This window comes from Choristoneura fumiferana, chromosome 2, assembly GCF_025370935.1.
Source record: "Choristoneura fumiferana chromosome 2, NRCan_CFum_1, whole genome shotgun sequence".
Taxonomy (NCBI): domain Eukaryota; kingdom Metazoa; phylum Arthropoda; class Insecta; order Lepidoptera; family Tortricidae; genus Choristoneura; species Choristoneura fumiferana.
In genome coordinates this window covers 3,579,414-3,602,689 of record NC_133473.1, presented here as the reverse complement: position 1 = coordinate 3,602,689, position 23,276 = coordinate 3,579,414, and the positions used below count along the sequence as shown (strand labels likewise).

Here is a 23,276-nt window from a genome sequence, read left to right as displayed (position 1 = left end):
ATTTATGTATTTAAGTGTGTATTTATCTATATAAGTATGTTTATCCGTCGCCTAGTATCCATAGTACAAGCTTTGCTTAGTTTGAAACTAAGTCTGGTGTCAAATGTCCCATGATAGGTTTTTTTTTATCCGGGTTTAATTCATTAAATATGAGTATGATTCTAAATGATATTGTAACGGATAACTCACGTCTTAAACACAGTTTAGCTCGCGAGTCGCGCGAGTAGAGCGGTGGCGCGTAGTGTGCGTGCTCCGGCAGCCGCCGAGTCGCGTGCTCCTGAGCAGAAGGGCTACGAAATAGCCCGAAACATGTCGAGCTAAACTCGGTTTAAGACGTGAGTTGTCCCTTACAATATCATTTAATATGAGTGAGTCTCACGGTAGTTTCATGTTCAGTATGATTCTAGGAAACGCGGACAATAGATCCATCGACAACTCTTTACCTGTGAGGGTAACGCTGATCGTCCGTATCAGGATTTGTCCAACATTGTGTAAATGTGCCGTAAGCCGGGTTTCCACTCGCCGCCAGAGTATTTCCATCGGTGCGTACATTTGCAAACAATAGGTGAAAAACACCGCGACCGCCACGAGTATTTTCGCAACCATTGCTAATCTGGAAAAGGAGAGAAGCAAGAATTTAATAAAATAAAACTCAATTCTTTGCGCTAAGAAGTGCTTGTACAAAATACTATAAGTAACTAGATTTTGGAAGAGATCCGCTTTTAGGGATAATCTCGACTTTGTACTTTTGTGTATCTGTATTTCTTTTCACATACATATGGGTTTGATGAAAAAAAAATGTTGTGTTTCAGTTCACATACATACATACATATACAGAGTGTCTCTGACTGACCATGGGGCTTTAAATGAATGGTTCGATTCTACTCGCATAACTGAGCTACTTTTGTTCTGCACATTTTTAGGGTTCCGTAGCCAAATGGCAAAATTCGTCGTGTCTATCTGTCCGTCCGTATGTCACAGCCACTTTTTTCCGAAACTATAAGAACTACACTGTTGAAACTTGGTAAGTATGTGTATTCTGTGAACCGCATTAAGATTTTCGCACAAAATAGGGGGTTCCTCATACTTAGAACTGAAACACAACATTTTTTTTTTCAAAAATTCACTTGCACGATATGATCCCAACATTAAAAGTTAATAAAAAGCTTGCAAATAAAAATAGTACTTTTTGAACCTGGTTTTTTTTAAATTACATTTTACAGAACAAATCATGTACGGTCAAGGAAACTGAATCACCTACCAGGGTGGAACCTTTGTGCTACTGATGTCAGGTTCACAGACATCCTATAGATTTACTATATGTATAAATCATAGAGAAATTGATTAAAAAAAAGTTTCCACCCTGGTACGTGATTCGGTTTCTTGGACTCCGACAAAAAGTCCGATTTTATTCATTTTGAGCAATGGCATTCAAAATAAAAGGCAGTGAACCCAGATCAAAACACGGACTGTAATGGAATAAACGGGAATTCAACGGGATCTTATTCAAGACGTTTTTGTTAAGGTCTGGTAAATATGTAAAGATCACTGTTAGTTTAGGACTTCAGTCTGGTCGGAATTTTGATTTGGTTCAGTGAATAGTGTGCAGTTCACGTTTTTTGAACGATTTTCTTTTTTATAGTTTAGCCATGTCTGTCCGTCTGTCTTCTGTCTGTCTGTCTGTTCGCGGCTAAGCTCAGAGACCGTTAGTATTAAAAATCTGTAATTTGGCATGAATATATATCAGTCACGCCGACAAAGTGGTAAATTAAAAAAATAAAAAAATATTAGGGTAACCCCCCCTCCCCATAGACGTAAAGTAAGGGTGATTTTTTTTCTCGGCTAACCCTATAGTGTGAGGTATTTTAAAAGCATAGAGGGATGCCAAGATGATTTTTCAATTCAGTGATCTGTTTGCGAAATATTCAACTTTAAAGTGAAAATATTCATTAAAATCGAGCGCCCCCCCCTCTAAAATTTAAACTGTTGGGTGTAAAAAAAAAAAATCAGGATGGTACTAAGTATATCAAATTTAACGCCTAGATTGCTTGATAATTATTATAGATTAAAAGTAAATAGCTGCCAAAATATACCTAAACTTGGAAGATTTTGCACACAATACGAAATATTACTTGATTTTTCGTAATGGCTACGGAACCCTATTTTGGGCATGTCCGACATGCTCTTGGCCGATTTTTTAATGAGGTGTTCCTCATTGTAGGGTTACCGACTGCTTTTCCTTTCCGTTATCAAAACAAGCGAGACAAAAGATTTCTTAGATATGAAACACTACGGAAAAAAAAATTGCTGGATCAATCAAATCCTTAACCAATAGATTAAAAATGCTGTTCATTTTGATTAATTAATTCAACTTTCACTTCTTACACTCGTGAACTTCGTATTTAGATATGCTGGATGATCCAGTATTCATAAAAATGAACAGCAGGCATTTTTAATCTATTGGTAAAGTATTGATCCAGGAGTTTTTTTTCGTAGTGTTTCATATATAAGATTTTTTTTGCCTCGCTTGTTTTGATATAAACGGCACTAGTGCATAAAGTTAAATAATCGTCTAAGACCAAGGCAAATAGGTGCCAAGGGCGGTGCATAGGGGCAAGGTTAATAAGGTAGGTAGGTGGTATATAATATAAAAGGTAGTAAATTACCTTTTGTATCTACTAATGCTGTTTACTTTAATCTGTCACCTCCCAGGATAACAGGATCAAAGGAATTTGGGCACAATTTGTGCCTCTGGGAGAGGGAGGACAGGTTAATCACGAACGAAGTAATAAGCAAACTATATAACTTGTCCACAAAACTCATTTAACTCTCGATTTAACTATCAACCCTCGCCTGCGGATATAAACCTCTCGGGTGAAATGATGCGTTTTATGCGCTTGTTGTATAATTTACTATTATGCCATTTCAGTTCATAAAAGAGACAGCACAATAGAATAGAATGTCCATCGAAAATATTTTGTCTGACAATTCCTAATTCAAACGCAATTTATTTTCATGAAAATATTTTTTTGAAATAACTACGTTCTTCATTGAACATTCCATTATATGTGGAGATTTTTTAGGGACCCTTTATTTTGCATTTAATTTGCTGTCCTATTATTTTCATTAGTTATAGCCTAGAACTCCACCGTAAGATTCCGCCACTAATCTGTTTTTTGATGAAATGTATAAATTGTTTGTGTCAGTGCAGGCAAGCCACTAGAATTGCTTGCTCCAGTTTTAACGTGTACTTAGATAAATAATGCTACCTACATTATTGTTGCACTTGATTGTCTTATGTTGGAAGGTATGCCATAATATTTTTGCCTACGAAAAGCAATTAATATTTAATTTTGTATTTATCTTTACTACTTAAAAAGCATGTTCCAATACCGGTATTGCCGGGTTAATCTAAATGTTAACGTAATTTTAGTTATAAAAATTCTCATGTAGCACATGCAAAATCCAAGAGTTGCGGTATCCTAGATTGTGTTTATAAATGTCGAGCGACACCTGACTTCGTTTATAATAAACTACTGGTAGCTGTTGCCCGTGACTCTGTCCGCGAACAATTCATTTATAGTTATCCCGTAGGAATTGGTCAATTTTCCGGGATAAATGCTATTCTATGTCCTTCCCCAGGGACTCAAACTACCTGTATACTGAATTTCATGTAAATCAGTTTAGTGATTTAGACAGGATGAGATAACAAACAAACAGACTTACAAACTTTTGCATTTATAATATTAGAGAATTATTTTACTACTCCTGAATTTAACGTTCTTACTATCATTACTAATATTATAAAAGCGAAAGTATCTCTATTTGTCGGTCAGTTCTTCTTATAAATAATATATTTTTTTGATGTTGGGGGCATTTTATAACGTACACATTTTGTAACGTATCTAAATTATTTAAATTTGGTAACTAAATATATTTTTAACTAAGCTCTTGGCCAATTTTTCTTTTTTAAGTCATTCGGATTTGTTCAAAAATTAACACGCACTTCAAAACGTCTGCTCGCTTCGGCTACTGTGTAAGTTTTCGGTTACAAAATACGCCTCGATCGCGTTCGCGTTAAAATCTCAATTTGTATATAGAAACACGAACATCGCAAACGTTCCGCTAGAGGCGCTGTTCGTGTTTCCATATAAATTGAGATTTTAACGCGAACGCGATCGAGACGTATTTTGTAACCGAAAAGTTATATTAGGGGTTACTGAACGCACAGGAATCCGTCGTGTAACCATCACAAGAATGCCGGTGGTGGCGCCGATCAAATGAAAAGCAAACTAACTCTAAAGTATAAAGTAAAGGTTGTAACTCAATCTAAAGTATCCGATTCCCGATCATTACGGTGTGTTCTAGTAGGTCCCCTAGTCGCTTTTTACGACACCCACGGGAAGAGATGTATCCTTTCTAAAACTGGGTTCGGCACGGACAGAATTTATTTTCATCCTCAACCAAATTTTCGTTATCGTAACATTAAAGAGATCATTTTAACTTTTATTATCGCCACTAAATGTGATAGGTACTGATGTGTCTTAAAATTTAATGTATTTCATTTTAGGCTTTGGATTCCTAGCCGCTTTGTCATACAAAAACATGAAAGAGGCAGTTTTTAGAGAGTTTTAATGATATCATGTGCTGAAATATACCATACCAGAGTTTAACCGCGGCTTCGCACGCGTAAATCATCAGATCTGGCAGTTAAGTTGTTTTTTTTCGGATTATACTAAATTCCAATGGGTACATTTACATTGGGTATATTTACATCGTGGATTTCACTAACTTTGCATATAAAATAACTGTACCAAATTTCATGACTAAGCCCCTTTTTCACCATCCATTAATTAATAATAATTGTGACTTAGGGGCGGTAAATAAGGAACACGGTATTTGACAACTCCTGATTTTGCCATATCTTAATATTATTATGAAAATATAGATATACAGATAGTGTTTAGCGAAGAGAAAATTTAAATCGGTTGAAAATTGGATTTATAGTGATTTTTGAAAAATCTATATACCTGTCTCTTCCTCAAACGCTTTTCTCTATGCAGCAAGTATGGCGGTACTGGCGTGTGACGTCACATGCCAGTATGTCTTTCTCTGTCTAATCTTGAATTTCAAACCTTTATAACTTTGTTATTTGTAAAGGTAGCTTAAAAAATGTTTTTCTATTCGATAACAGGCATTGTGTATATCTATATATAATTATATTTATCCATTGCTTAGTACCCATAACACAAGCTTTGCTAAGCTTTACTTTGGGACTAGGTCAATTGGTGTGAATTGTCCCGTGATATTTATGTATTTATATACCTGGGCAACCGAGCTTTGCTCGGGCTAAACTCGACAATAATCGTTTTCCCAGAGATAATACCAAGCTAAGTCGATTTTTCATCCCCGAAAACACCCACATACTAAATTTCTTCAAAATCGTTGGAGCCGTTTCCGAGATTCTGATTATATATAATATATAGGATTACATAATATGACAAATTTGTCCTGAACCCTCGGAGCGCAAGTCCGACTCACACTTAGCCAGTACTCCGTATGGTGTATGTTTGTATCTACACGAGGTTCCCTTAAAAATCGAAAAATGTATGATTTTCAAAGTAAATATAAATAAATAAATATCATGAGACACTTGACACCAATTAACCTAGTCCCAAACAAAGCAAAGCTAGTACTATGGATACTAGGCAACTGATTAACATACATAGGTAAATAGATAAATACATTCTTAAATACACATTAAACATCCAACACCCGAGAACAAACATTCGTATTATTTATACAAATAAACTAAATAGTATAAACTCGCACCTAAACGACCAATACTGTTTTATTTATTAAAGTGATTATTATCAAAATATTAACTTAACTAAGTAGAGTATGAGAGTGTGGCAGCCTATATAAAACATAATTCTCTTAACGAGTAACATAAACTTTACGCAGTAAGTATAACTTTAATAAGGTGCCGTTCCATTCCTCAAAATTACGCGCCACTCATAATTTTATAATGGTGAGTTTGCGATATAACAATTTTGATTGTCGCAACCACTTAGACAGTTAATGTCTTCGAGAAATTAGGACTAAGCGGGAGGTGGGTTTCGTGTGTTGTGGCCTAGTGGTTTGTTTGACGTATTGCGAAAAAACTGCAAATGGACTAATTGCCAATAAACAATTTAAAAAGCTGCAAAGTACTTTGAATAAATAAATGTTACGAATTCGTGTGGATCACGATGCCAAACAAATTACTGCCAATTATTTTTCGGTTAATAAACTCTTTTGTCGACAAAGTCTGACATTAATCGAATCGTTACTCGGCGAAATAATTCCTCAGCGAAATGAAGAATCTGTAAATCATTAATTGGCCAAACGTTTAGAGAAACGAAAATCGGTTCCTTTTTTTAAACTTGTTACAGCATCATTTAGGAATCTGTCTGCTTAATCGTTGTCGGCGAAACATAAGGTATCCTTCAAATCAATTTGGGATATTCGATAACCTCTTTCTTAAATCTGGATAGTATTATGTCGTCATACGCTCCACGCAATTTAAGTGTTTAAGTCTTGTTCTGAAACCATCTTAATCAGACCTGGCCCTATACCTACTACGAAGTGAAAAATTCGAACTTTTATCTCGCCGACCCGCTGACGCTTATATATTTAATACGAGAGTGAGAGGGACGACACGAATTTTCGAATTTCGTAGTTCTCAGCAACCGAGGTGAGTCAATTTCATGCAGAATTGTTATCGATGTCGAAACATAATGTAATAGCATAAATAGTTCCAATCCGCACTGGGCCCGCGTGGGAACTATGGCCCAAGCCCTCTTGTTCTGAGAGGAGGCCTGTGCCCAGCAGTGGGACGTATATAGGCTGGGATGATGATGATGATAAGTATTTAGATTGAAAGGGCATCAACCCAAAATAATACAGCATTTTAATGTAAGTCTTTCAAAAATCACCTTTTATCCCGATATTCCCACTGGATCGCAATTAAATCTGGAAATCTCATCCGCTGGGTATAGTCATGAAAGACACAGCTGTTTATAATGCAACTTTCACATTTGAGTCGCTTAACTTCAAACTCAGTTATCCACTCTAACCATTTGGGAGATTTTTGAAAAAAAAAGTGATAGTAACGTGAAAGGCAGTATGTTTTACTATGGCTAAAGCATAAGAAAGCGACCCTGTTCGGCAAATTAAGCATCAAAACCATCCGATCTTTACAAAAAATAAAATGTTGATTGGATTTACCTTCATTTGAAAGAATCGATTGCAATTTATTCGATAAATTAATAATCGATTGAAAAACTCAGTGTGTGTGTATAATTTTGATTTAACTGACCTGGATCCTGAATTCTAGATTTGAAAAACAAAACTGTCAAGAAATTAAAAAAGAAAAAAACTTCTTAGCTGTTTGGCTTGGATGGACGTAGGTAACCTACATTTGAAACAAACTGTCATATGGATTTATCTGCCTTTGATAAAATATTATGATTTTGACTGAATTATTCTCAAAAAACACACGGAATTATACTTAACCGATAAAATTGTAACAAAACTAGTTTTATACCATTTTTTTAACACCAAAATCTTAAAAAATGACAGAATTTGATTTACTTACCTGAGTTTGAAGTTAAGCGACTCATTTAGAATTTGGACAAGTTGGCTACATTGTTTTTTTATGATTGTAATACCTATACAATAAAGGTACCAGGAAAAATATAAGATCTTAAATAAGGATTACTGAAGGGCTGATGTAACTCGCTTCAATGCTTTTCAGGAAGCAGATCGTAAATTGCAAGAAAAATCGTGCAAGTTGCATTACATTGCGAGGCCGCAAAGCCAACGAGTTTGTAGTGGTCAATAGAGCGCCGCAATGTATCTAATGCAACTTGAACGATTTTTCTTGCAAGTCTAAACTCGGCTTTACAATTTACTGCCATCCTGCCTATCCTATTCTTTAAATGATTTCGTACGTCGACAGGCACATCATAGTTTGATCTTTTGTTTATTTGCCACCTATGTATTTGTCTGTGTTCGACGAAATAAATGAATTTTGAATGATAAGTAATCATTAAATAAATAAAGTCGTAGGTATATAGGCACATATTTTTTGTCTTGAACAGTTTCAACCTCTTTGTAGTTGACTGTATGTAGTACAATTACAGATTTTAATTAGAAACTTGATAATACTGCGATCAATATTAAATGTAAACCTATGATCGTAAAGGCATAAATAGGTCAACTGAAAACTTTAATGTTCGATCGTAACATCCGGTGAGTTCCCACCGGAAGTTCACCGAATTCCCACCATTACAGTAATGGCTAGTAAAAGGGAATAGGTAATAATGATCGATAGATTTCTATTGTTCATAAAATTTCAGAGATAAAGCTCAATATCATAGTGCAAAATTATGTACGTACCTATCTATTCGAAGCACTTTAAGATGTACAGTGGAGTAAAGTATATTTCTGAGCAAAAATTTGTTCAAAAATAATTATGTGAACACGACTCTATAAAGGTATGAAGCGTGTTTAGATATTTTTGATTGAATTTTTGCTCAGAAGTATATGAAAGCAACAGTGGTACAACCGTTTAACGTCTGAATGAAAGTAATACATATTTTATGTAGAGATACCTACAAAATTAAATATATTTTTAGAAAAGTATTTCTAATACTTTGATACAACAATAGTTAATGTGCTCAATTATAAAAAATAGGTGCATTTTCATCATCACTTAATTTGTTGGGTTCCGTATAATTTCATAAAAAATAGTTAATTCATTAATTTCTTAAATTTTTAGCCGCCTCTTTTGTGTAAAACGTGAAGGTTGATTGACCTACATACCCACTCGTTCTTATTCGCATTTGCTACTTCCAGACGATATTCATGGGCCTTCTTTTCATCTACATATTAATTAACCTCTTGTGGACAGGACAGTATCAATTTTGACCTAATTTTAAAGACCTACGCTAGCAAATTCCGTTTGCGGGGAGCGGGTGGACGCATTGAACTATAGTATAAGCAGTGCACTGCGCGCGTCGCGTGCGACGGATTTTACCTGCAGCCGCGCCCACAGGCGTGCGCCCGCGCAGTGCACCCGTGGCAACTAGCGTAGGCCCTAAACTATCAAATCAGTCCCGGTTTAAATTAACAAAAAAAATCGGACTCACATCTCATCTTGCGGCAGATTCAGCGTGACACTTCCTTTCACTTCTTCGCCGTACTTCAGAAATCCGAAGAGACCGACGATGCCGTATAAAGCCGCTACGAAGATCATGGTTACGTTCAAGACACCAGGGCAGCCGAGGAAGTGTTTCGGGTTCGCCATCTCATTCTCAATCGGCATCACCACGTTGATGCCTTCCATCGCGAAAATGGCTGTGCTGGAAATGAAATGGGGTGTGTAATCATTTGCAAATTTTTATTTCGCATAATAAAAAACTACTTAGGTAAGCACTTTCTGGAAATATTATTTATTTTATTGATTAAAATGGATACAGCTTTCTAGCACTAAGCATCTCTAAGCTAAGCCGCGGACGGACGCACGGACTTAGCGAAACTAAAAGGTTTTCTTGTAGGACTATATATTACTGCAGTCAAAATCAACTCAAAAATTCGCCTTATTGAGCACCTCTGCTCTGCTTTTGCTCTTGAGGGAACCTTGGAACCTTGTAAAGTAGAGCTACCACCTGCATTTGAACTTGAACGTTAATTTTTTTTATTTTTTTTTATAGCAATGGTAGTTAATAAAACATGCCTTGACAGTAAATAAATCAAAAACCAAGGTAGTTTTGAAGGACGGTTAAAAAAATTATTAATAATTTGTGGGTAGTTTTGTTTTGTTTCATAAAACATATGTGGGTACTTCGGGGTTTACAGTGACAAATTAAAACGGTGGTTGTGGTTCGTTAGTCTAACAACTGGTAGCATGGTGTACGGTTGTGTCACTCTGAAGATGAGCTGTGGTTGAGTTCGAAACGCGTCAGTGTAGTGTGGTGGTGGTGATAGATGGGTTTGTGTGATTTGTGTGTGTTCTTACAGTGTGGAGGTGGAGGAACTGCATGAACACGCATATTTTGCATAAGCTTAGCTATCGTAAGGTCGCGGGTGAGCAAGAAAATTCTTTTAGTTCATTAAACATTATTATATTGACAAAGATCGTTTATAGATTCAACTAATCCCTAAGTCCCATCAACTAAGACAGTGATTGGTCGAACGATGATATTTGAATAATTCAGTTTTCAGACCCGCAAGCTGAATCCACCAATATATCTAACAGGAAATAAAAAAATAAAAAACACCTAAGTGATTATTTCGTAATACGTCTAATTTCTATTACGAAAAAAATAAAGTAAGATTTTTTAAGTCATATATTATCAAGAAATTGGATTTTAAATAAGTATAATTTAAAATCCAAAAAACATATGATTGGAAATTACGTATTTTGTTAAACCGATATAATATAGCAAAAATAAGTACATTAAGTCTCAAGGCACGGCAATTGTGATTCTATCCTGTAGAGAAACCCCGAGCATAGACCTCTCCATAGCCCTCAGAGTGACTGAGCTTCCTCATGAGGCCCATCGTTAACGCCCACGTCTCAGATCCGTATGTCATCACTGGCAACACACACGCAGGGAATATGTTTGTCATGAATCCATAGACACGCTTTAATGTCCTATATCCTCGCTCCACCCCAGTTTCCATTAAAAATAAACTGAATGAGGATAGGTAAATGAAGCGTAACTATTTGTACATGACAAACACATTTCTCAAAACACATCCTCTCTGCTGGAAGCCTGGAAACGCAACCTTTAGTCTAGCCGAGTTTAGACTTGCAAGAAAAATCATGCAAGTTGAATTTACGGCCTCGCAATGTAATGCAACTTGCAAGATTTTTTCTTGCAAATCTAAACTCGGCTTTAGTCATGACAAAATACGAGGCATAAATAAATATGTGAGAGACATTACGCCCTACAATTACGCCCACGAACACACACACTCATATATTTGAAAACTTTCGCGTATTGTCACAACATTTTAATCCACCCACTTCAATATTGTGAAGTATATACACACGAGAATAGCTCGGTGTGAAGTGTATTCTAAATGGTAATTTTTGAACTTATCCTATTTCATCCGTGTGTTTTCGTCTTAATTTTGTAAGACCACGATGTTAGTCTTGCCTTTTGGTACTAAGTATTTATTTAAATACCACTCGCTCAAACTATAAAGGAATTGAGGTTTTGTTTCGATGCACCCTATCCGTGTCCAAAAAAAAAAGGTAAAGATAGACCTCTTCCTTGCACTAAATAGATCAGAGACTGTCACAGCAGATTGAAAGGAACACTAATTTGTCGAGGTAAGCATATTTTGAGAACAACTGATAGTGACACGCACCTTGAGCACTTTGACAAAGGACTAATTTTATACCCGCGCTGTCTGAATCTGGTAAAGTTTAATTACTTTTTAAATACAGACTGGGATTTGTAGCATTCCAAGATGGCGGATGTAGACAATATCTCTAATTTTGCTATTTCTATTTCTTTGGCTAGTTGAAGTATAATTTTGATAGTGTTTTATGCGGCGATTAACCTTAACAGTGAACAGTGATCCCAAAATTCTATATTGCTCTCGTGTTAATGCGCAATTAGTCTCCACGTGGTTTCTGGAATTTTACTATCAAGTTGCAAAAACTACAATTACCGTACAACGTCCCTCTCAAAGAGAATTTACCTCGATACTGGCGAAATTGTCCTATTAATTAGGACAGAAAAGCCATATTTTAAAAGAGAAGAAGAAGAATACAAACAAAATTTCAAGGTGACTGTGTACGAGTTTTCGCTTTTTATTTAACTTCCACTGTTTGTTGTTTTCGGGTTAAATCTTACAAGTTCATTTAGATCCACTTTTAGTGGTCGGATTGACGTAAAATTTGGCATACTTGTGTATGTAAGTCCGGTGACGTGAGGGAGTTATGACTTTAGTTTTAAAAACTTAGTAGGTAGGTACGTCATTTCAGACAAAAGAGGTTTATTTCTAGCTATAACCTAATTTTACACCATAAAACTTTGCCGCACTTCATGAAACTTCGTTATTTTTATATTTTACATTTATATCAAATTGTTTTGCAATAAATTTAGTAAATATTTTATAGGATGTGGAAATAATCTTGCCGTAAGACCATTCGAATTCTAAACTAAACACGGTTCTTAGTTTAATCTATGGTTGACGGCTCGAAAAAAGTGACAATCAGGGGGGCTACCAAGAAATTCGAAAATCGAAGTTCATATCGTTTTCCTGACGCTAATATTATTTAATACAAGAGTTTTTTTTTCCACGCAATGTGATGAAATTCATTGTGTGTATCACGGACCGTAAGGGCATTACAAACTCGAGTCATAGCTGGAGGGCTTCTTATAGACTCTCGGTGGTAATCCCCTTCTAAAGCCCCTAAATGCACAATGTACTATTAAAGATGTGCGAAGTATTATTCTATCAACAACGTCACGCGGTCACGCGCTTATACTCAATCAAAAATTATGATTGAAAATTACCGTAATTGTTGTCTAAAGACATTTCTGCGTCGTATTTGTGTGACTAAGTGTTAGGTTCGCACTTTTTAGTTATTTGCGAAATTGCATTTCAAATTTACTATGAGATTTACGTTGAAGGAAAACATCGTGAGGTGTAAACTCAAACTCAAACTCACAAATTTAATAGGTGTACTGCACACATCTGGATGAAAGTAACTAACTAACCTAACCAACATTTTGTACATCAAATAAAGTAAATCCGACCATTAAGCAGAGTTTAGACTTGCAAGGAAAATCGTGCAAGTTGCATTACATTGCGAGGCGGCAAAACCAACAAGTTTGTAGTGGGCAATCGAGCGCCGCAATGTAATGCAACTTTATGCATAACATAGCACGTAATGCGTTTATATTTTATTGTGTTGTCATAAAGTAGTCTGTCCCAGGCGTTGTAGCATCCGCGGAGAGGTCACTTCGCCCGCCTGCCTCAGGTGACAAGGAGACAAGCAGGAGAATGGCAGTTTCCGATTATTATTATTATATTTTAATATACTTCCCGATTTTTATGGAACCCTCGGTGGGCGAGTCTGACTCGTACTTTTCCGGTTTTGCCTTTTAGCTTTTTATTCAGTATTTCTTAAATCACGCTCCTTGCCTATTCGAAAGTAATTTTGGTAGTAGTTGACATCGATTACGCGGCTCTCGCTTCGCTCGCTCGCACGAATTTTAGTTTGTCTTTAGTACAAGTAAACATTAGGGTTCATAACTTAACCATTAGGACGTAAAACTTTAGGTCTAGCAATCAATTCGGACATACAAGTTAGCTGTCATGATATTAGGGCTAATGAAAATTTATGATATTCGGTCTAGTGAGGGTGAACCTATCCGGGCCGGTAAAGAGTGTCACACGCCGGGAGCAACGCAGTCCACTGGATTGTTATTTGTTTGTTTTGTGATAAATATTTTTTATATCCTCGCAGTGATCGTGAAAAACACTATGTTTAGTCTCGGCCAAAAGTGCAATAGATGAACTCGTATTATCGAAGGCCTCCCCTTCGGGTCGGTCTTCAAACTAACTCGTTCCACTTTTCAGCCTCTACAACAATGTAATATAGTTTGACGCTTGATGTAATGCTATAGAGAGGTAGAGTCATTCACGACGACGCGTGCCGTGGTTCTTATTGCAATGTCATTAATGTCTAATTTTGATAAAATCACGCGTCTTCGTGGATGGCACTAGGTATAGCAGAGTAATTGACCAAGTTCGGGCGCAATCGGGAACGTTCGTTTCGGTCCGGTATGGTTGCGCGCCCCGTCATACGTATGCGGTTCGTGTTTTGACAAGTTTGTGCTGTTTAAAATTACTACACTGGTCTATGTTTTTGATATCAAAGGAAAACAAGATACTGTACAATGATGTAATTGTTATGTTAAACAAACAACTAGTGCTCTTCATTAGTGCTATTTTCAAGTAGGTAACTCATAAAAAACTGAATATTTGGTATTTTTGACGATTATTCAAGGACTATGTGGCCCGATAGTCGGTTTTTCCGAGTAATCCGTACATCTTTAAAACAAAAAAGTAAAACCAACTCCAAAAAAAATAACAAAAAATGGAACCGACTACAAAACCCATGAAAATATTTTGTAGTTTTGTAGTTTAGAGGTAGACGACTAATTGTCCCACTCCTGCTGGCTCGTGCGTACGTATCTAGAAAAATATTTTCAAGGGTTTGTTTGGAACCGACTGGTACCATTTTTTGCTATTTTTTTATTTTTTTGGAGTCGGTTTTACTTTTTTGTTAAAATTTTCTTTATTTCTCACTTTTAGTGATGCGTAGCCAAAAGAATATCTCACAACGATTCCATTAAGCCCAAAACACGACTTAGTTGCTTTGTTTTATAACAGAGTTCCGTTGCCTACCTTCTGGCTTCAGCATCAGATCAGTTTGAAAAAATTATTAACTTAAAGCCTCTTCTCAGTCGCTTATCTAGGTATATTAATCATGATCGTTTATAGATGAGCGAGCATTACTTAGCTTTGATGAGTTCCATTGGTCATCACGGTCTTCTTCATCAGGTCCAGTTACCAAATGATACTTTCTGAATGTAAATGCTCATATTTAATGCTACAAATGCCAAAATCGCCATAGGTGTGCCTATAAAATTTGTGGTTTGCCCTCTATTTCCCTAAGATCCCATCATCAGATCTTGACTTGGTGACAATGGGACCACCTCAGAAGAATACCCTTTCGATTAAAAAAATAATTTTGAAAATCGATCCACAATTGACTGTGTAGGTAATCGGTGAACATACATTAAAAAAAATACAAACATTGGAACATAGAACCTCCTCCTTTTTTGAAGTCGGTTAAAAACTGAATAAGTATTCGGTATTTTTTAACGACTATTCGCGGACTATAATGTGGCCGGATAGTCAGTTTTTCCGAGTAATCAGTACATCTTTATTGTCTGCACTTTATTTTTTTGATGCTTGTTACGTTTTTAGGTTGATCAGTAAGTATATTTATTTTTGTTCTACTTTTTTTGGCATAATCTTGTATCGTATCGTTTGGCATAATTCAGGTATCGCCGAAACTCTTATTGTATAACTTCGTTTGTATGAATGAAACTCATAGCACGTAATCTTGTTTGACCTAACACTTTGTGTGGTATGAATAAAGATCTAAGTTCTGTATGGGGTCGCAGTTCTACTCTAACCTACTTTGCTGGTACCAGCACGTTTATTTGTAAGGTTAGGTTGGGATAGGTTACTTTTCTGTTTGCAATACGTTTCTGTGTGGGTAGGCCTTTTTTTGGGAAAATAGTGCGATGATTTCGTTATGGAAAATTATGCGAAAGGAGTCTAATGTCAAGTACATTTTATGCGAAGTAATTATTACGCTAAAAAAGTTTACGAGATACATGTAATGGCCTAATATAACCTGGTGCTTCTGAATAATTTTGATGGTATAGTGTTTGTTTCCAAAAATAAAGTATTCTTGGAATCTCAAATATAAACTTTGTAAAGATAAACTTTCAGTACGAATGTAAAGAAAAGTCCACGGATATCATCAACTTCATTTTAACGAATGTCAACGACAATTTAAGCCTTATAAATTTATAATTAACTTATTTTTGACTCGTTTTCTCACGAAAGTTAATTAGCAAGTTTTATTATATGTTTAGGATTTGTTTGTTTTGTTGTTTGGGTTTTGCAGGTGGTAGGACCTTGTGCAAGGTCCGCCCGGATTGCTGCCACCATCTTGCTCGTTAATCCTGCCGTGAAGCAGCAGTGTTTGCACTGTTGCGTTTCGGTATGGAGAGTAAGACAGCCGGTGAAATCACTGACACTTGAGGTATCCCATCTTAGGCCTCTTGGTTGGCACCGCATCCGCAATCCCCCTGGTGTTTTAGGTGTCTATGGGCGGTGGTGATCTCTTACCAGCAGGAGACCCACTAGCTCGTTTGCGATTCAGTCGAATAAAAAATAAAAAATAAAAAAAGGAAATGACAGCGATTTTGTGTCCAAAAAAGGTGAATCATTTAGCGTAGGTTAATTTTCAAAATTTTTAAACATTATCCCAGCCTATTTACCTACGTCCTACTGCTGGGCACAGGCCTCCTCTCAGAATGATAGGGCTTAGGCCGTAGTGTCCACGCGGGCCCAGTGCGGATTGGGAACTTCACACATACCATTGAATTACTTCATAGGTGTGTCATTTTTACTGTTATAAAATATTTCATAAGATTACCATCAACTTCTAGGAGTTACTTTTTTTACTGTAATACTTTTTCATCACACTTGCTCGTAAACAGTGTCGTAGCATGCAGGCTACCTTGGTTGCAACCCCCCAAATAAAACCCTCGACCTTAATGTGCTTGTCATGAAACCCGTGGTCGGTAAATGAGTCATTGCGCGTACTAATGGTGCTACGCGCGCTGGCCCACACGCACACGACACGCGGCTCAGGCGCATGCTGCGGGAGGGGAAGGGCGGCGCTGCCAAGAGCGCAGCCTAAGGTATCGCCAATCATCATCCCAGCCTATATACGTCCCACTGCTGGGCACAAGCCTCCTCTCAGGACAAGAGGGCTTGGGCTATAGTTCCCACGCGGGCCCAGTGCGGATTGGGAACTTAATACGCACCATTGAATTGCTTCGCAGGTTTGTGCAGGCTTCCTCACGATGTTTTCCTTCACCGCAAAGCTCGTGGTAAATTTCAAATGTAATCCCGCACATGAATTTGGAAAAACTCAGAGGTGCAAGCCGGGGTTTGAACCCACAACCCTCTGTTTGAGAGGCGATAGGTCAAACCACTAGCCACCACTAAGCCACTATCGCCAATATTGGAACAATTATATTTTGTCTTTTAGAAGTATACAAATTATTATCTCAGTCTTCGACTTCGGGCTTCTAATAGACTCTCGTTCGTAATTCCTTTTTTACCGCCCTTAAGACACAATGTACTATTACGTCTTCCTGTTATAAATATTTTACAACCTTGTTTGTATATGTATAACCTTGTATGTTCGTAGATATTAAAGGTATCGACCACAAGATTCTATTTCTATTTTCTGCGTTCGACGCATAGATACAGATAGATTTTTACCGATTGATCGGTGTTTAATTTTTATAAATTCGTTAAATCTTTATTTTGTTGTTAATATATTACACGACTCGGCAAGGAACATCATTCCTATTGCCCAATTGCATCAACTCTAGCTTATTGCTTACTTTGTAATTTACTCTCTGTGTACTGTACCTGTTTACTGTATGTGGTGCACAATGAAGAGTCACTGTATTGTACATACTTACCTACTCTATATAGAAAGCCAAATATAGGGTGAAATGATGAGCTTTAGGAATAATTCCAGCACTGTCCTTATGCTTCCTTGTCATAATTACTTTGATAGAACTTCGATAGAACTTTGTAAAATGCTGTCCCGCCCACGCTTAAGTATTTAATAAGAGAGTGATAGGGATGGTATGATATGAAATTCGAATTTCGAACTTGGGGGTATATTCCCATATACTTAGGCGATGACGAATTGAACTTACCTCACCTCAAAAACAGCGGCCATTGACTGACTCCAACAGCAAGCTTCTCACTCCCCACACTCGGGATACCAACAAACGTATAGTAACAGGTAATGATAAATGTTGCCAGGAGGCATAGGTTTGCTAAAAAGGAAAAAGGGACTAGGAACTTTAAGTGGCGTATCTGAGTGGATAGTATGAGAGGAATCAAAATAATGCCGCAGTACGCTTTGATGGTTAACGTGTGGTGTGGGAAGAAATGGTCACAAATCTGAAACAAAAAAATATTTTTTCACTTCTCATGCTCGTAAAGTTCGTGTTTATGCTGTATCTAGGTGACATAAAATGACTTTTTATGCTCTAGTGCATACAATAAATTCTTCGTCTAAGACCAACTTAAGACCAAGGTAATTAGGTGTCAACAGCCACAAAGAAAAAAGTTTCTACATATTTTTTTATTAATTTTTAATTTATATAGAACTGAAAATCAATCAAAATAAATCAGTAAAATTAAAAAATAGCATTATTATATTAAAGCATAAAAAATAAAAGGTACATAAAAAGTGAATTATTGTTTTTCCACTGTTGCTATTTCATTTCCTCGCAATCTAAGTGAAAAGTAGAGTGTAAAACTCGAGCATTAAACCCATTTTCCCCTCGACGTGTCTATCCACCCTCGCCGTAACGTCTTGAGTAAAATGGCTCGTTTTTTGCTCTTGTTGTACAATCTACTATTGTATAGTAAATCCCGACAAAAACATGCTGTCAAAACCTGCTTAATCTCAATTGACATTGATTCGCCCGTAAAAAGTAATGAAATCTCACAAAAAACCGTGCCAGCACGTTGAATAAGAAAATGAATAGGACATTTTGGCTTAAATCTGGCCTCTTCGATTCTACAGCATGACTTATACTGTTAACATTATTATTGTAGAAGATCACATAAATTTACTTTCTGTTTTCTTGCACTTGAGTTTATCATTGGCTAAGTTATATGTATAAAAATCCTCTAATAAAATAAGCCAGTTACCGAATGGGTTCCGAAGGATGGTCAAAGGAGCAGAGGCAGACCCAAGAGGAGATGGCGGGACGACCTGAGTGCTTTTCAGCTCGATTGGCAGGTGCATGCTCATGATAGGGAAGAGTGGCGAAAGAAAGGGGAGGCCTTTGCCCAGCAGTGGGACATATTACAGGCTACATAAAAAAAAATAAGCCAGGTATTTTAGCTAGGGAATTGCGCTTTCAATAAAACAGAGAAGAAACGAGAAGCAACATTTTTCGTGACTTATGATAGTTGTGATAGATAATATAGCAGCACTGGTAACTATTAGATAGCGTGACCAAAATTTAATTATAAGGTTGCAAGGGGTCCGTATCGACTCTCATAGATAATAATTGTCGCAATTCATAATGTAATGTTTGTTATAACTTGTATTGCTTTCATAACTCTTCTTTCCTCTGAATCCATGAGTTGTTCAGAATTGTTATAAAACAAACCTAACCTAACCTATAGATAACCATTTATTATAATAAGTATATGAGGGAGTGTCGCCTCATGAATGAAAGAATTAATGTCTCGAAAACACTTTAATTAATAAAAAAAGACAAAGGTAACACGTAGGTCACAGTTAAACCCTTATTAAATAGAGAAGCAACGATTTCGGTGCGAGTTAGCGCGCGCGCATATGAACTCCGAGCAACAAGCAGCGGCCGCGGTGGTAAGGCAACTGGTGCGCAGCAGTTCGTGCTTGGAGCTCGGAACCGTGGAGTGCGAGCGCGACGGACATATCGTCCGCGCTATTCTTCCCTGAAGCGGGCTGGCAACTGCCGCGGGATGATCGCACATGAGGTAAGGTGCGCGTATTGTTGTGGTTTGCTATATGCTCCCCCTCTAGACCTGGAGAACGCCCTCGCTCCTGGTCTAGCACCTGATCAACCTTCAGTGGACGCCCACGTCTTCTTTTTGGAATGACAGGCCTGGGCGGACAGTCATTGTTACCCTGGTAGTGGGTAAGGTCTTGGGTGTATATCTCCCTAAAATGAGAGAAGGGTGGTCGACACTTTAATGGCGTACGAGGTCGGGCTTACTTTCTTCGCAATACGGTAAGGTCCGTCGCGGCGAGGAGAGAACTTAGCGGTGAGATCTTTGGACGCATTACTCAGCAGGGTGTGATTTGACGAGCACTAAGTCGCCTACCTGAAATTCAACTGCAGGTCTGCGAGAAGCATCGGCGTACTCCTTCGTTTTATCCTGCTGGATTTCCACTCGTTCGCGAACAGCGGACAACGAATTCAAGAACTGCCTAAGATACGGAGTTACCTGAGGATGAAGTTTTCTTTATCCAAATGCCCGATGGTCGTGAACACTTCTGTGGGTGACCGCATCTCTCTACCGAAAGTTAAATAAGCTGGTGACCTACCTGTAGTGCGGCAGCGAAGGCTGTTAAGGGCGAAGCGGATCACTGGCAACTTTTTAGGCCATGAAGTATGGTCTCCCTCCACCAGCTGTGCCAGCATCGCTTTCATGTCGCGATTTTTCCGTTCTGCTGGATTCCCTTCTGGGTGATACAGTGGGACCAGATTTTGTTTAATGTCTAGACGGTCATGCACTGGCGCATGACAGCAGATACGAACTGCACTCCGTTATCGATACATTCTTCTTGGCAGGCGTATCTCAAAAAATATTCTTCGATGAGAATTTTAGCGCAGGCTTCAGCTGTTGCATTCTGTAGGGCGTAAAGTTCTACCCACCTTGTGGCAGTGTCCTCTACCAGAAGTATCCAGCGCTCCCCCTGGTCTCCTGTTGTAACGGGCCGAATAGATCCATCGCCACACTTCATTGCGTTGACTTAGAAGCCGGCGTCTGTAAAAGACCCGGAGGCTTGGAATTGGCCTTATAACGCTGACAATGTATGCAGGCCTTTCACATAATCAGTATTATCCTCCGCATACCTGTGAAATAATACAGCTGTGCCACCTTTTGATACGTCCTATCAATACCTGGGTGTCCGGGCTGTTTCAGCATCGTGTAGCTCCTTTAATATTCTGCAACCTGGCCTGTAGGGATTACTAACTGAGGACATTCGCTCTCAGCATCGGGGTTATAACGGAAAAGAACACCTTGATCATGAGGTATCCACGTTCTAGCCATCTCTTGGCGGCAACCTCATCAGTACCTTCTATATCCTTGATGACCTTTTCCACCTCAGGGTCTGCTGTCTGTTCCTGGCGAAGCTGGCTGGGAGTCTTCGTGGGCAGGTCGCAGATGACCGAGCAGATGCCGCAGTTTTCGCGAGACTCGCCAGAGCAAACTGGTCTGCTTGCGTGTCCGCCACGACGTTCGCCTTGCCTGGGGTGTATTGGAATCGGATGTCGAAGGATTGGAGCCTTAGGGCCCAACTACTAACCTGCCGGCGGGTGATTTGAGTGAAAGCAGCCAGCGAAGAGGTTGATGGTCACTGCCAATGATGACTGGCTGGCCGTCGAGTACGGGCGGAAGCGTTCCACCGCCCAAACAACAGCAAGTGCCTCCCGTTCCGTAGTGGAGTAATTGCGCTCTGCTGCGTTGAGGAGTCTGCTGGCGTACTCTATCGGCCTTTCCTCGTTCCCATCACCCTGTAGTAAAACCGCTCCTAGGGCGTAGTTACTTGCATCCGTACGCAGGATAAAAGGGCGACTGAAGTCAGCTTGTGTCAGTATAGGGGCTGTGGTGAGGAGACGCTTCAGCTCGATAAACGCTTGGGTCTGCTCTGAGCCCCAAATCCAGACTTGAGTTCCTGGTCAGACGTGTTAAAGGTTCAGCGACTTTGGAGAAATTTGGTATAAATTTTCTGAACCAAGAACACGTCTGCAGAAAGGTCCTCAGTGCTTTAAAGTACCTGGCTCCTTCATCTCAAGTACAGCACTCACCTTCTCTGCGGTCGGTGGAAACACCTTGCTGTGTTATAACGTGGCCGAGATATTTAACGCTTTCTCTAGCGAAGGCGCACTTCTCCCTATTACGTGGAGGTTAAATTCAGCCAAACGTTTGAAAACTGCCTCGAGGTCCTGTAGATGGCGTTGGTAACCTTGAGAAATTACTAACAGGTCGTCTAAATACGCTAAATAGTTACGTCTTGCAATGCTGAGCAGGCACGGAGCGATCAATTAGACGCTGGAATGTCGCCGGGGCGTTCTTGAGTCCAAACGGCATCCTTTTAAATCGAAAGTACCCAGGGGACACACAAAAGCTGTTTGTCCCTGTCGGCTTCCGCTACCATTACCTGCCAGTATGATGACGCAGATCTAGCGTGCTCATGTAACAGTCCTGCTTCGTACTCTGCAGCAAATCGTCGATGCGCGGCATCGGGTAGGTGTCAGACTTTGTGATTGCATTAAGCGCCGGTAGTCGACACAGAAACGAATACCACCATTTGCTTTCGGCACCATCAACGCAGGTGAACTCCATGCCGATTCGCAATCCTCAATGATGTCATCTGCCAACATCTGATCAATTCCTTCTTCATCAGCTCCTTCTTCGCCGGATTGAGACGATAAGGCGCGTACAGATATTGGAGGATGCTCACCTGTTCGATGCGATGTCTGCATAAGGTGTCGGAGCTCCCCCTGCTTTAAACACGTGGGCGTGTCTGGTGAGGACGTCAGCGAGGGCTTGCCGCTCAGCTGGTTTAAGGTGAACGCCCTCGTCATCCCTTAGGACATCAGTAGCAGCACAGGACACGTTCCGCGAGGGAGATTCAAAACATAAGTTATACTGAACCGTATTGTTACCGCTAAAATACCATATTTCCCTGTGAAAATCGATGACCACTCCTGCCAGCGGTGATAAAATCGATACCTAATAACGTCTCGTTATTAGTTGCATCCGGAAAAATTAAAAACGAAACTGTTACCACTTCTCGTTCTAGTCGCACCTGTAACTTTGTAGTTAGCACCTCCATCGTTTTCACTACCCGTCAGCAAGCTTAACATTTTGTGTTACGGCACGGAGCGGATGGTTATAGCGTAGAAGGAGAGCATATAGAGTGTGACCGGCAATGCAGTGTTTAGCGGCGGTATCTATCAAGCCCGTACCGTTTATTCCCAAAATTTCAATTTTGAAAATAGGGCGCGAATCCCGTCCCGCGTGACTGTTGCATCCGCTTATCGAAATTACATCGTTTTTTGTTTGCACAGAATTCGTGAAATTATACTTTTCACACTCACATAGAATTTTAGTACAGATGGTAAACATAAACATTTTCGTTTCAAATGATAAACATAAACATTTCGTTCAAATGGTAAACATAAACATTCGAACTTATAGTGTCGCATGCAGTAATATGGAGTGTTATTGCTCTGGTAACAAATGTCATTATTATCTGTACGCAACTACTCAAATATTATAATTTGAAATAGCTCCGATCATTATTGCATGCGTCACTAGTGGCGAGTAGTAGGTATTCGGCGAACTAATTTTTGAGCAATCGACTTTTGCATTCGAATACCTATTCGATGATTGAATAAACATGTTTGACGTTGTACGAGGATTATTACTGTTCTTAAGCATTTCACTAGAACACGGCTGTGACTCGACACTATAAAAGCTTTGCTCACTCTTATCACTATCACTGATACCGCGCCTATCGACAGAGTTATTATTAAAAGTTGGCTCACCTAGGTTCATAAGCTTACGGCATT

General features: G+C 38.7%; 1 protein-coding gene across 1 annotated transcript in view; it reads right to left on the bottom strand.

Moving 5' to 3' along the window:
* Positions 1-443: 443 nt before the first annotated feature.
* LOC141445447 (proton-coupled amino acid transporter-like protein acs) overlaps positions 444-23,276 on the bottom strand; it is a gene marked incomplete at its 3' end in the record, with an annotated part of 41,804 nt that continues 18,971 nt past the window's right edge. The window contains 3 exon segments of the mRNA XM_074111292.1: positions 444-613; positions 9,195-9,407; positions 17,624-17,868. Coding sequence (XP_073967393.1) covers positions 444-613; positions 9,195-9,407; positions 17,624-17,868 — 628 coding nt within the window.